Source organism: Pseudoliparis swirei, chromosome 19 (assembly GCF_029220125.1).
Source record: "Pseudoliparis swirei isolate HS2019 ecotype Mariana Trench chromosome 19, NWPU_hadal_v1, whole genome shotgun sequence".
NCBI lineage: Eukaryota > Metazoa > Chordata > Actinopteri > Perciformes > Liparidae > Pseudoliparis > Pseudoliparis swirei.
In genome coordinates, this window is record NC_079406.1 from 27238847 (window position 1) to 27253178 (window position 14332).

Genomic DNA, 14332 nt, shown 5'->3' on the forward strand with positions numbered 1-14332 from the left:
GATTTAATCTAAGTGCAAAAAACAATTTAAAGTGGATGAATTAGATGCTGAATTCATAGTTTTTTACGAGCAGACGTTACTTCTCAACACCCATTCATCCAGTTTATCATATTTTTCCGACGAATTTTCAGATGTTTGTCACTGAACGAGAAAAAAGGTGCAAACAGAAGAGGATGATCTTCTTCTTCACAGTGTGGCTCACAGAAGGGGGGGGGGGCAGCATCCGGTTGGAGGGGAGAGAATAGGGGGCGGGGCCTAAGCGTCCGGACTGGGACGTCCCACTGGAAACATCTCGGTGTGAAACCTCTGAGGCCGTTAGATCGACCCGGTGAAGCTCACAGCTGACTTCTCCTCTCTGTTGCCTCTGCAAGAAAGCTTTGAAAAGGTAAGAGCGCTCACTCTGACTGATTTACCAGGGTTGTGTTTAAGGAGTAAGTGGGAAAACATTGATTTGTAGTCATTTTTGGGGGGATAATCCTGCTGCAAAACATCTATTTGTATGTGTTAAGCCAGAATCTTTGGACTTAAAGTGAATTCACATTTCTTTGTCTCCTTTTTCTGCGAGTGTGGCCCTCAAAGTTCAGACAGTGGAGCGGCTCACGCTCGAGTGTTGAGGGGAAACCCACAGAGCAGCTCTAAATTTAACTTTACATGAGGTCATTACTGCCACAACACACAACGTCATGCGGAGGAGAGGCTCTCTGTGCAGGTAACTGTGTGCCACATCGGCAACAGGAGGAGGGGGGGGGGGGGGGGAGGAAGAGGGGGGGAGGAAGGAGGTGCAGACGCAGTTCAACTTTTTTCTTTGAACGGCCTTTTGTTCGGTCGACATATTTCCCGTCGGATGACGAACGTTTGAGATGCTCAGAGACTGAAAAACAGGAGAAACTGAGCACAGAAGTAGAGAAAGAAGGGAGGAGGAGAAGGAGGAGGAGGAGGAGAAGGAGGAGGAGGAGGAGGAGGAGGAGGAAGGGTGGATGGGATTACAACAAAGCCCTCACGATAGAGGGAGTCTTTCTCCTTCTCCCCCTCTCTCTCTCTCTCTCTCTCACCCTGTGATTACTCCCACCTAAAGGAATGCGGGTTGCCATGGCGATCGGTGGCCAGCTGTATATTAAAAGTCTCTGTGAGTTAGTTCAGAAGCCTTCAAGTGTGGAGAGAGAGAGGGGGGGAGAGAGAGAAGGAGGTTGAGAGGGGGAGAGAGAGAGGGGGAGAGTAGAGAGAGAGAGAGAGAAGGAGAGAGGGAAAAATAGAGAGAGAGAGGTTTAGCCTGTTTATGGGATTTTGTGAATAAAAAGGTGGAAGAGTCTCCCTCCAGGAGAGGAAGGAGGAGGGGGGGCGTGGCCTCCAAAGAAAGAAAGAAAAGGATGAAGAGAGGAATGAGAAGGCGTAGCGGTACCTCTACAGCACGCCGTTCCTCTCGTGTCTGAGCAGGACGACTCGCGGTTTAAACTCCTGAGCTAACGAGATGACGTCGCAACGAGCTCGGCGGCCAATCACGGCCCTCGATTCAAATCCAACTGATTTCTATCAGGAGCGAATATTTCTGCTTGTTCCGGACTTCTTATGATCGACGTCACGTGACACTGAGCGACGACGTCTCGATGCATTTTTGAATCTCTGACTCTTCGAATCTTCCAATCTTTGACTCTTTGAATCTTTGAATCTTCGACATCTACGAGAAGTTCTCCTCACACCTGTCCAGGAGGAGCAGACAGAGCGTCTCCGGCTCATTGTTGAGGTGGCAGGACGGGAGGAGGAGGAGCCGAGGAGCCGAGGATGCTGGGAAAATAGACGGCCAGCTTGGCACTCTCTAGAAAAAAAAAGCTCTAATCCCCCCCGACAGGAAGTGACTCAGTGTGGAGGAGAAGAACCTGGAGTTCAAAAAGAAAGAGATAGAGGAGAGAAAAATAATAAAGCAGAAAAAGTGGAAAGAGAGAGAGGGAGAGAGAGAGAGAGATAAAGGACAAGAGATAAAGGACGAGAGACACCGAATGTGAGGCTTTTATTTTGAAGGGACGATATAATATTCCTGTTAAATATCAACCCCGAAGCAGAAGGAAAGTGTCTCAGAGCGAACATCTGTGGCCTAAAGAGAAGTCCTGAGTGTGTGTGTGGGGGGGGGGAGGTCAAGGGGTCAAGTAACTCAGGTTGCACATATCCTGACTTTCCTCCCCTCCCCTGAACGCCCCTCCTCTGTTCTCTTTGTGCTCGCCGCTTTCCGACTGAAGTCTGAAAACGACTCTTTGTCCGTCCGACCGTTAAAGGGGTTTCCCCCCCGGCTCTCCAGGGGGATTAAATATGTCAGGTGTTTTATTGTCACTTGAGGAAGCTTCTAAACTCACCTGAGGTGCGTTCACTGACCTGCTGTACGTCACAGAGTGAAACGCTCACATCTCTGAAACTGACATTCGACCAAAAAAATACAAAAAGTGCAAAAATGACGACTCATATCTGGGTTTTAGGACTTATTTCTGCAGCAGACTCAACAAACATTCATGTATCTTCTCGAAATTTCATTCCTTACTTCAGATTTTGACAGATTTAATTTTTTCCATCATATTCTGGACATGAATGTAAAAGTTTAATTTTTCTCTGACTGCTCCACCATCTGCATTGGCTAAACAAACCCCCAAAAATGCAAAAACTACAACACATTTTTGGGTTTTAGGACTTATTTCTGCTCCTCTATCAACAAACATTCATGTATCTTCTCGGAATTTCATTCCTTTGCTTCAGATTATGAATAATTTTAGTTTTTTCCATCATATTTTGGACAAAAATGTAAAAGTTAAATGTTTCTCCAACTCCTCCACCATATGCATTGGCCAAAAATAGTGCAAAAACTACGACTCATTTTGAGTTGTAGGACTTTTTTCTGCTCCTCTATCAACAAACATTCATGTAACTTCTCAGAATCGAATTATTTTGCTTCAGATTACGAACATTTTGATTTCTTTCCATCATATTTTGGACGTGAATGTGAAGCCTTGCGTCCGTCAGACGGTGAAATGTTTCTCCAGCTGCTCCACCGTCTGCATCTGGAGGGCATTTCAATAACTCTGAGCCTCCTCTGCTTATAATCATAATAACAATAGTAATAATAGTAATAAGCCTCTCTCATCGGGGCTGAATCCACACAGAGGAAGTCACTGTTCCTCTTCCTCGGGGCCTCCCCTGAATATTTGCATGTCGGTGTTGTTTGTCTGGCAGGCGGCTGCAGGTTGTGTTTACCGCCTGTTATGTCACCGGGGAGAAAGAATCCCCCTCTCTCTCTTTAAAGGGGCGTCCGAAGAGTACAGAAGCTTCCGGAGTGGCTGCTTTGACGCTAACAAACCCCCTAAAGTTAAATCAACAAGCAGCTCCTTCGCGAGCCTGGAGCTTCCCTCTGAGCCTCGGGCGCCTGTTTGGTTACGAGAGCAGCTTTTCAAAATAAAATAATGGAAAGCACGCCACGTTCTTCTGGAGATGATGTCGTTGATTTTTTTTAAAAGCTCATAGCTCTCTTCCAGACGTACGGAGACGTGTCCGTGTGTGTGCCGGTCGTCTGGAGACGGCGCCGTCTTCTTGTGATTTTCCACGTCCTGAAGGACTTCTCACCTCGGGGGAACAGTGGTCGCCATTGTGGAAGTCCCGCCCCTCCGCTCGCCCTGACCTTTGACCTCGTTGCAGCCCACGTCTGCGCATCCCGAACGTCTGCAGATCTGTCGACAGAACATAGAACAAAAAACATGAATAAAATATAATAAAACACTTCGAGAGAAGCGCGACAACCAAAAACCCGCGCCCTTCAAAATAAAAGTATACGTTCGTAAATTCTGCAAAACACAGTGATGCCCTGACATGAACGTTTCTGAAAGGGCGGTTTGGGATTTTTTTTGGACATGAAGAAGTATTTTATGATTCTAAGTTACGATTAAAACGTTGAAATCGCGAGATGGAAACACGGAAAAACGATTCCTAAAACCGATGTGGGTCCTGAAAGCGACGTCCCGTGCAGCTCTTCTGTTGTTGTTGTTGTTTTTATTCACAACATTACCCAAATGTTTCAGAGCGTGAGCGTTTCCCCGGTCCGGCGTGTTGGGACTCGCTCTGGAGGCGGAGCCCTGCGTCTGCTCCCCCGTGTGACCCCCAGAGGGCCGCGCCCCTCGGGTTGGAAACACTTCGGGATTCATCAAAAAAAGAAAAAAACGCGTCGACGCTTTTGAGGTCGAACGACTGCAAAGTTCACCAACCCGTCCCAACACGCCGCCTCGGGTCGAGAGGCCCCTCCCACATTTTTTAATGGACGCCATGTCCCATCGGGTTTCCCTCTGGAGGCGAGGAACCGGCTCGTCGCCGTGGTTACGAGTAGTATCAGTGACCTCTCCTCGGCGGAGCTGCGGGAGGAGAACATCAACAGGAGAGGAAGACTTCTTGATCTTTGATCTCCACTTTAACTCCGCCCCTCCCTCGACCGGCCAATCAGATCTTCTCCTGGATGTCTGGGCTTCAAACAGCTTGATGGAGATAAGCGAGAGAGGAAGAGGGAGGAAGAGGGAGGAAGGGGGAGGAAGACCACGTCACAGGAGCCCTCATGTGGTCCTGAAGACCTCGACAACCAGACCAGACCCCCATCAGACCCATGGGGGTCCCGTCTGAAACTAAAGGAGCGTTTGAAGAAGAGAACTTAACAAAGATGAAGAGGAACGCCACGCCCATCACAAAGAACTTCACTTCATTCTCACATTAAACTCACAAAATGGATCCGATTCATATCAAAAAGTCGATTAGTTGGTTCAAATATTGATCCGAAACACTCGTGTTTAAGTCTTTAAAAAGCTCTCGCGATGACATTTGGTCTCACAAATAAAAAACACAGTCGACGAGCCGCGCTCTGATTGGTCGGAATATCATCAGAAAAACATGATTTGTGATCGACAAGAGGGAAAATATAATATAATAAATATTACAACGGCAGGCGGAGGCCTCGCGTCACTACAAGTGCCACGCAGATGGCCCCTGAGCCTGGCTCCGCCCCTTTCAGCCATAGTCACACACGGCTCGTCCAATCAGCTGCTGTCGCTCTGCTTCCTGCTCCTCGGAGACGTTCCTTTCCTTCTGGTTTGTGGAGCTGGAGGCTGCAGATCCACATGATTGTCATTCAGACTCATTATCTTCTTTTTATTGGAGTACATAAAGAAACCTGTGATGTAATATTGTATTTTCAGTTGATTGGCCCGACAGACGTCGCCGTTTGAGGTGTTTTGTTTCATTTGTAAGAATGTTTGCTCCATAAACGAATGATTCTTTGGGGTTTATAACTATGTTTTAGCTGTTTTCGTGCTAAACACTTTATTATTTCACCCTTTAAAGATACTATTTCTAATTTCAGATTGTGTAAAATGTGTTTTTGGAGCCAAGCCAACGTGAATCCAGGTCAAAGTTCTTCATAATCCTTCTGAACGTGATTCATATAAAATAATAAACCGGCTCACTTTGTCTCCACAGACTCTGAAGATGAGGATGTGGATCGTCTTCCTCCTGTGCCTGGCGGGCCACGCCATGGCTGCTCCTGTGAGTGACACTGAGTGTGTGTGTGTGTGTGTGTGTGTGAGTGTGTGTGTGTGTCTTTATGAGCATGTTCCTCTCTTTGTTGGCTTTCCTGAGCGTCTCCTCCTTTCTCCTTTCCTCTGAGGTTATCAGTTCACGTGTGAGTTTCCACGTGCACTTCCTGTGTGTGTGTGTGTGTGTGTGTGCTCCCCCGAGTGTTCACGTGCAGGACCATTCACAGTGTGTTTGTGTGGGTGAGGTCATTTGTGCTCACAAAACTTGTTCACATGCAGAAGTAATAATAATGTTGTGTGTGTGTGTGTGTGTGTGTGTGCGCTCCAGACTGAGGAGGTGCCCATCGAGGAGGAGCTGGTGACCGAGGAGCTCGTTGTGGAGGTCAGTCCAGATGTTTTTCTTATTTTCTCCTCTGAGGTGAAAACATGAAACTTCCCCCGGTTGATTTCTCACTTAAGTCCCGCCCCTTTCCGCTGTCACTCATCGGTCATTTGGAGAAAGGGAAAACCCTTTTGAAACAACGTGCACACATGATGTGCGTCAATTTTTAAATATATATATTTTTGCATGTGAAGAAAGTCGTCAATGCTCTTTTTTAATTACATTTTTATTTTATTTTATTTGTAATTTTTTAAAATGTTTTTCAAATCAATATTTTATTCACATTTTCATTTTATTCAGTGAAACTTTTATTCACATAAAAAAAATATTTTTTTCAAATGAAAGAAAAATCTAATTTATGGCACATAAATAATTACGAGTCTCTCACCGTGAACTAGCTTTGGTCTTGTGTTGCTGCACCAGAGGAGGCGGGGCTTAGCAACAGAGGAGGCGGGGCTTAGCAGCCCAGATGTAACTAACAGAAGTTAACAGAATTTTCACCATAACTTTGTATTTATTAATCACATTGTGACCTATCTGACTGTTATTGGGTTTTGGGTCTTAAATTGAACGAAGAGCCTCTCAGGAACATGGAGGAGCATCGGGAACCGAAAATGGTTCTTCAGAAGAAACGTTTCTGGTTCCACAGTGAACCTTTCAAACCAGGGTTCTTTAGAAAACCATTTCCTTAAATAGTTCATCAAAGAACCTGTAAAGGTGTCTCAAAGAACCTTCACAAGATGGTTCTTTAAGGCACCGTTTCTGGTTCCACACAGAACCTTCCACACCAGGGTTCTCTAGAAAACCGTCTACTGGTGGAAACTTGTCTCCAGACTGTAAACACGACATTTCCACCCGTTGTACGTCTGAAGAAGCAAATGCATGGAGAAAGAGACTGAACCTCAAAGACGCCCCAAACCGCCTGCGTGTCACGGTCTGATCCCCTGGTCCTGGTCCCGGTCCCGGTCCAGATGTCCGGCTGTGGGACCGGACCCCAACAGGAAGCCGCTGCGTTCCTCTGGCTTCACCACATGTGGACCCAGCTGCTGCTGCTGCTGCTGCTGCTGCTGGTGTTGTTGTTGTTGTTGTTGGATCAGTTTACGGCCTCCGGGAGGAAAACCTCCTTCGGCGGTGACGTCTGAAACCTTGCGGGGGAACCGCGGACCTTGAGGCGGTTTTCGGTTTGAGAGGACGTCCAGCAGAAATAAACCCGGAGAGGAAGAAGGACTTTTGTTTCTCTGCAACGTGACTCATGAGAGCTTTGAGAGGCTTTACGGTCTGACCTTTGACCTCTGATGTCCCCAGGAGCCCGAGGTGGGGGTCAACCCGGTGCAGGTGGAGATCGGAGAGTTCGACGAGGCCATCGAGCTCGTGGAGGAAGAGGAAGAAGAAGTTTTCACCGAGAGTGAAGGTGCGTTCACACCAAAAGCAAAACGATGTTTTCGTGCGACCGAATCCCATGAAAAGTCAACGTACGTAGCGTGTGGCTGCGATAGACGCGATATTTTCCCGGGCGGCGTGTTTGGGGCGACGCGATGTGGGCGACGCGTTTTCAGAGGCACAATTTTCGCCCCGAGTTGAAATATTTGAACTTTGAGGCGTCATCTCGCAACTCGGCCAATCAGCTCTTGAGTTCTCTCTCGTAGCTGGAAGCGGAAGTCTTTCAGACGTAACAGTGACTTCATCGGTGAAAGTGACCGAGCTGAATGAGCCTACGGGTGATGTCATCAACCCAAACACGAGGGCGTTAGTGTGTGGGACGTCCACAACAAGTATAAAGCAGAACTAGTGGTGAGTTATTCTGGTGGATGAAGGAGATGATAACGGTCTTTACGGAGACGAGACACGGAGATAAGCCCCGCCCCTCGCGGAGCGTCTCGATGCTCATGGTGAGAACACGGTGAATGGTCGAGCGAGTAAACTCACGCGTTTTTGGCGACGCGAAAAATCGCTTCGCTTTTGGTCTGAACGCACCTTAAGTTCACGAAACACGCACACATACTATTGACTTGCATCAATTATCACACCTAAATATATACATATATATAAATATATAAAATATGTTATATATATATATTGTTATTTTTATTTTTTATATATATAAATGAAATATGTATATATAAAATATCTTTACAATATATTCCATGTATAAAATAATATATATATTTATATATAATATATTATAATAAATTAACTACAGTATATTATATATAAATGAAATATATATATATATATAAAATACATATTATATATTTAAAATATATATATATATAAAATATATATTTATATAATATATTATACTCATATATTACATATAAAATAAATACATATATATATATTCATATTTTAAACTGTGAGTACAGTCGTAAACGTTGATTTAAAGTCTGATGATTCCCACGTCGTCCGGCTGCGTCCGGTGAAGACCTCAGAAAGGCGAATCAAAACATCCCATAATAACAGACCGGCCGGCTGTAAGTGGCAGCTCGGCCGCAGGCGGCAGGAAGAGCGTCTGTACCCCAACGTTTAGCCCCGCCTCCTTTTCCGCCTTTGAGACGCCAATAAACAAGGGAGGTGGCTTTAATGTCTGGCATTGAGAAATATATTATTATTATTTTAAATCAACAGAAACAAACAACGTCCCCGTTTTAAAAAGTCCTTAAATCTGCTGACTTTTAAGAAAATTATATATATTATATATATAAAAACTAAATATATATATATAAAATAGAGAAAAATAAATACATATATAAAATATATATATAAATGATATATATATATATTATATATAGAACATAAATATAGATATATATATGTCAATACAACAATATATATATGATATGAGTCAGAAATGTTATTTATAAAGTATATTTTCATTATTATTGTGTTACCATATAAAATAAATATATATTTATATAATGTATATTTAAATGTAATAGTTCAGGTCAAATAACTCAAACACGCAAGAACATAGCCGCCTCATGCTTTAAACATCGGCATGTCTCCAGTGTGATCTTCACTTTCCAGCGTCTTCAGGGCTGTAATTTTCCTCTCAACCCAAAAAATTCTGCAGCTATAAAAACAAAAACAGGCACGAACCTGCTTTATAATCCTCAAAAAAACCCTCCAGACAGTGAAGTAACCCCGCCTCCCCCCCCCCCCCACAGATCCCTGCCTGAACCACCACTGCAAGAAGGGCAAAGTGTGTGAGGTGGACGAGGTCAACAGCCCCATGTGTGTGTGCCAGGACGCCTCCACCTGCCCCGCCTCCGAGGGAGACTTCGAGCACGTGAGTTCCATCTCAAAGACCCCGGAGCGGGTCGTCCAGGTGACCTCAAGCCGCTTTAGTTTAACCCCCCTCCCCCCCTCTCAGGTGTGCGGCACCGACAACAAGACCTTCGACACCTCCTGCCACTTCTTCGCCACCAAGTGCGCCCTGGAGGGAACCAAGAAGGGCCACAAGCTGCACCTGGACTACATCGGACCCTGCAAACGTGAGGCCCCACACCCTGAACACCTTCTGACCACCAGGGGGCGACTCCTCTGGTTGTATAGAAGTCTATGCTTCATGTGTTAAAGCTGCATTCTCATCAGTTAAATGTTTCTTCCTAAATATGTAATAATATTTACATTAAATTGTCATTCTGGGGATAACTGAACAGCATATTTTTATACCTCTGGGGATTTAAACATCTGTGAGACGGGCGTGTCCAGAGAAGAGAAGAAGAGCATGAACTCATGTTTACTGAGGGATACATCAAGAGGCTTCTATACAACCAGAGGAGTCGCCCCCTGGTGGTCAGGAGAGAGAATGCAGCTTTACTACATGAAGCATAGCCTTCTATACAACCAGAGGAGTCGCCCCCTGGTGGTCAGGAGAGAGAATGCAGCTTTAACACATGAAGCATAGCCTTCTATACAACCAGAGGAGTCGCCCCCTGGTGGTCAGGAGAGAGAATGCAGCTTTCACACACACATGACTCTCCCCCCCCCCCCAGACATCGAGACCTGCCTGGACAGCGAGCTCAGCGAGTTCCCGCTCCGCATGAGGGACTGGCTGAAGAACGTTCTGGTGACTCTGTACGAGCGCGACGAGGACAACAGCCTGCTGAACGAGAAGCAGAAGCTCCGGGTGAGTCCCGAGGACCGGGTCCTCCTGAAGACCTGCCGGTCCCGGCGTGGGCCGCCAGGTCTTCATCGCCTCCTGTCTGTCTGCGCTCCAGGTGAAGAAGATCTTTGAGAACGAGAAGCGGCTGCAGTCCGGCGAACACTCCCTGGACCTGCTGGCTCACGACTTCGAGAAGAACTACAACATGTACATCTTCCCCGTGCACTGGCAGTTCGGCCAGCTGGACCAGCACCCCGTCGACGGGTAGGTGTGGGGGAGGAGCCAAATAGTTTAATTATTATGAATTTATCAACGTATTTCTGGGGAAAACACAAGATTTAAAGTTGGTTGTTATATATAAATAATTTGTTACCCGACGAAGAATTTATTTGGTTTAACACATGAAGGATAGACTTCTATACAACCAGAGGAGTCGCCCCCTGGTGGACATTGGAGGGAATGCAGCTTTAACACATGAAGCATAGACTTCTATACAACCAGAGGAGTCGCCCCCTGGTGGTCAGGAGAGAGAATGCAGCTTTAACACATGAAGCATAGCCTTCTATACAACCAGATGAGTCGCCCCCTGGTGGACATTAGAGGGAATGCAGCTTTAACACATGAAGCATAGACTTCTATACAACCAGAGGAGTCGCCCCCTGGTGGATATTAGAGGGAATGCAGCTTTAGCACATGAAGCATGAGCTTTTTGTGAACATGAAGATGAATACAACAGAAACCCCTCCATGAATCTGAATGCATGGTCTTTGTTTGGATCACCTGCTGCAGGTACCTGACCCACACGGAGATCTCCCCCCTGCGCGCCCCCCTCATCCCCATGGAGCATTGCACCAGCCGCTTCTTCGAGCACTGCGACGCCGACAACGACAAGTACATCGCCCTGGAGGAGTGGGCCGGCTGCTTCGGCATCAAGGAGCGTGAGTACTGAGCACGGAGCTTTATTCATAGTTATGGACCTCTATTTTCATGTTTTATTATAATTATCAACTCGTAGACGGTCGGAGTCGATGAAGCACGTACTCCAATAGTTAGGGATCTGACTTGAGTATTTTTCCTAAGGAAACGTGTGTGAACAATTATTTATTCAGATTAGAAAATGTCAGATTCTGTCTAAAAATTATATTACTTAAAAATAATTAAAACATTTGAATTGGGTATCCAAAATAAATATAAATAAAATAAATCTTTTTTAATTTTATTTTTTTAACTTAACAATTATTTATTCAGTCTAGAAAATGTCAGATTCTGTCTAAAACACCTAAATAAATTAAAAGCTTTATTATTTATGTTGATGTTTTTAATAAACAATAATTTCTTTTACAAAATCTTATTTGAAAATTATCACATTTAAAAATATTTATTTTTATTTAAGAATAATTATAATGTTATATATATATATTATAATAATATAATAAAATATAACAATAATTATACATTTAAATAAAAATATATTTATTACAAATAAAAGCAACAAAGTATCACATTTGAAAAGATTTATTTTTATTAAATGATAATTATAATGTTAAACATATAATAATAATAATACATTTAAATAAATAAATTTAAGTGACACATTATTACATTTGAAAAGATGATAAAAAAATATTTTTATGTTAAATATATTATAATATAATATATAATAATATAGATTTGAATAAATAATAATACATTTAAATATAAAATAATTATTTTAGTAAATATCAAATATATAATTTACACATGCTTAATTACTCATTTAAATTGTTGTTATACATTTAAATTGTCATTATAAGAAATTAAATGTTGAAATATGATGTGTATGTGTGTGTGTGTGTGTGTTTGCAGAGGACGTGGACAACGACCTCATCGTCTGAGCTGCAGCGCGACTAGCTAACGGGACCAGGTGCTGATCCCTAAATTAATAATAATTATAATAAAAATAAATCACAGAAAAGGTGCTAATTGCAAATTCTGTTTTATTGAATCTTTCCTGCCGATGCCACGATTTTTTAATTGTTTTGATATAAAAAAATATAAATGTGCACAGAGCCTGTAGAACACACCCAGTAAAGAAAACTCAAGACCTCTGATGTAAATGTATGTTGTTGACAATATTATATAAACGTGTGATGGAATTATTCAGGGCTTCAGTCAGAGATTTGAATTTGAGACAAAACTGTAAAGTCTAAAAATAAAGTTTCTAAATAAATGCTCCCTCTGCTTTTGCTTTCTACAAAACAAGTAGTGTGTGTGTGTGTGTGTGTGTGTGTGTGTGTGTGTGTGTGTGTGTGTGTGTGTGTGTGCACTCTTTTGGTGGTGGACTCTTTATTTGTTGTCATTTTGGGATCTTTTTTTTTTTTAAGAGTTGTTCATTTTTTAATTTTCCATACAGATTCCGTGTCCCGGAACTGACATTTGAACGAATAAAGAGGGAGGTGTCGTTGGGACCTCTCAACGAGGGGCAAGTCTCGCAGGCTGAGAGTTTTTTTCTTTCTCCTAATATTAATATGTTTGGTTTGACACTGAGAGCAACAACAGACTCTTCCCATGAATAAAAGACTACGAAAATATCTCTCTCATCCATATCTTCATCCTCCGATCAGCTGCAGCTCCTGCAGAACAGAACCGGCTTAGGAAACACAAATTATTGGGTTAGAATAAGCTTATGTATAAATAAGGAAGGTAACGGTCTCCTGACCCGACCTCCATACTATGAGCGTAGAGACGCCCTATAGGCCTCGATACCTGCCAATCAGCCTGTAGCCCCGCCCTAAAGCACGTATATTACATAAAAACACAACATATACACTGCTTTATGGTCTGTTTGACTCTAAATGGACCGAAATGTACTACGGAGGAGTCGCCCCTGGTGGACAGGAGAGAGAATGCAGCTTTAACATATGAAGCAGAGACTTCTATACAACCAGAGGAGTCGCCCCCTGGTGGTCAGGAGAGAGAAAGCAGCTCTAACACATGAAGCAGAGACTTCTATACAACCAGAGGAGTCGCCCCCTGGTGGTCAGGAGAGAGAATGCAGCTTTAACACATGAAGCATAGACTTCTATATAACCAGAGGAGTCGCCCCCTGGTGGTCAGGAGAGAGAATGCAGCTTTAACACGCTTAACTTAACAGAATATATAATGGTTTACACTCTGGTCGGTTGTAGTTTTTATGGTTAATTTTCTGCTTCATGACAACCGTACAAAGGGTGAACGTTTCCGTGAAATAATTTTAAAGCTCAGACATTATTTCTGGGCGTGGCCTCTTTGATTGACAGGCGGGTGTCACTATGAGAAAGTGTGTGATCAGGCAGTAAGAACCCAGAAGAAAAGCTGAACTGAGCTTCAACATGAGCTCCTCCTCCCTCAGGGAGCTCAACATGAAGTCCACATGTGATTAAATTCAGCTTGTTGATTATTGTTTTACTTTGTGGCTTTAAATTGATAAAAAGCTGGAAATCTAAAATGTTGAAAAGTGTGTTTGCCAACAACAACAACAACCACTGTGACTAAACGGCGTGTTACAAAAGCCTGGAGGCTCCGAGCTGCTCGTGGTCCCCAGGGAGACGAGCACCCTGTTACCATCCCCACCCGGTCATCCAGACTCAAGAATGTGAAGCAGCAGGCGGGGCCCCGGCCCCCGGAGGCCCCTCCCCCCCCCCCCCCCTGAGCCTCACAGAGGGTGCTGAGTTAACGTGTCTCTTGTGTTCCTTTGCTGGACCTTTAACACACGCGCACATAATAAAATAAAACATATTTTAATATCTCCTGCAAAAACAAACATATTTGTAAAATGTTATTTACACAAATGCAGTGTGTTTATTCTCTAAACTCACAATAGTGTCAGAACAATGGCCTTAAAGAAGACAACAAGACAAAGTACTTTATTGTAATAAATAAAGTACTTATTTATTTACAGTTTTCATTCAGTATGTTATTCATATAGAGTTCAAGCTCTGATTTCTAAGGGATCTCATTGGTTGCAGGTGTTTTTCACAGGTGCAGGTTCAGGATCATCGAGTGTGGTATTTCAACGCATACGCTTTTAGGTTTTTTTTCGTGTAGTTATGTGTAAAAAGTATATTTTAGGATTTATGAAGGCCCCATTATTCATGTGTATCAGATGCTTTATTTATTTATTTACTTTTGGGAAACATGCAACATTTAATCTCAGTATCATTTGCAAAGATGTGGACTTTTAAGGATGTTTACACCATCACCGGTCTTTAAATTAAATTAAATTGTCATATTACATATATATATATATATATATATATACACAGCACACAGCCGTGAAAA

At 43.4% G+C, this 14332-nt stretch overlaps 1 protein-coding gene across 2 annotated transcripts; it reads left to right on the forward strand.

Moving 5' to 3' along the window:
- Positions 1-277: 277 nt before the first annotated feature.
- sparc (secreted protein, acidic, cysteine-rich (osteonectin)) lies at positions 278-12603 on the forward strand. 2 transcript variants are annotated; one of them, XM_056440224.1, is made up of 11 exons: positions 278-385; positions 5491-5556; positions 5875-5928; positions 7234-7339; positions 9093-9214; positions 9299-9419; positions 9924-10057; positions 10149-10297; positions 10823-10971; positions 11879-11936; positions 12426-12603. In XM_056440224.1, exons 2-10 carry the CDS (start codon positions 5500-5502, stop codon positions 11905-11907), a joined length of 921 nt encoding a protein of 306 aa, XP_056296199.1. In that variant the 5' UTR covers positions 278-385; positions 5491-5499; the 3' UTR covers positions 11908-11936; positions 12426-12603. The 2 variants fall into 2 exon arrangements, with proteins under 2 accessions (XP_056296199.1, XP_056296198.1); XM_056440223.1 differs by lacking the exon at positions 12426-12603 and having other exon boundaries at positions 11879-12247.
- The last annotated feature ends 1729 nt before the right edge of the window (positions 12604-14332 follow it).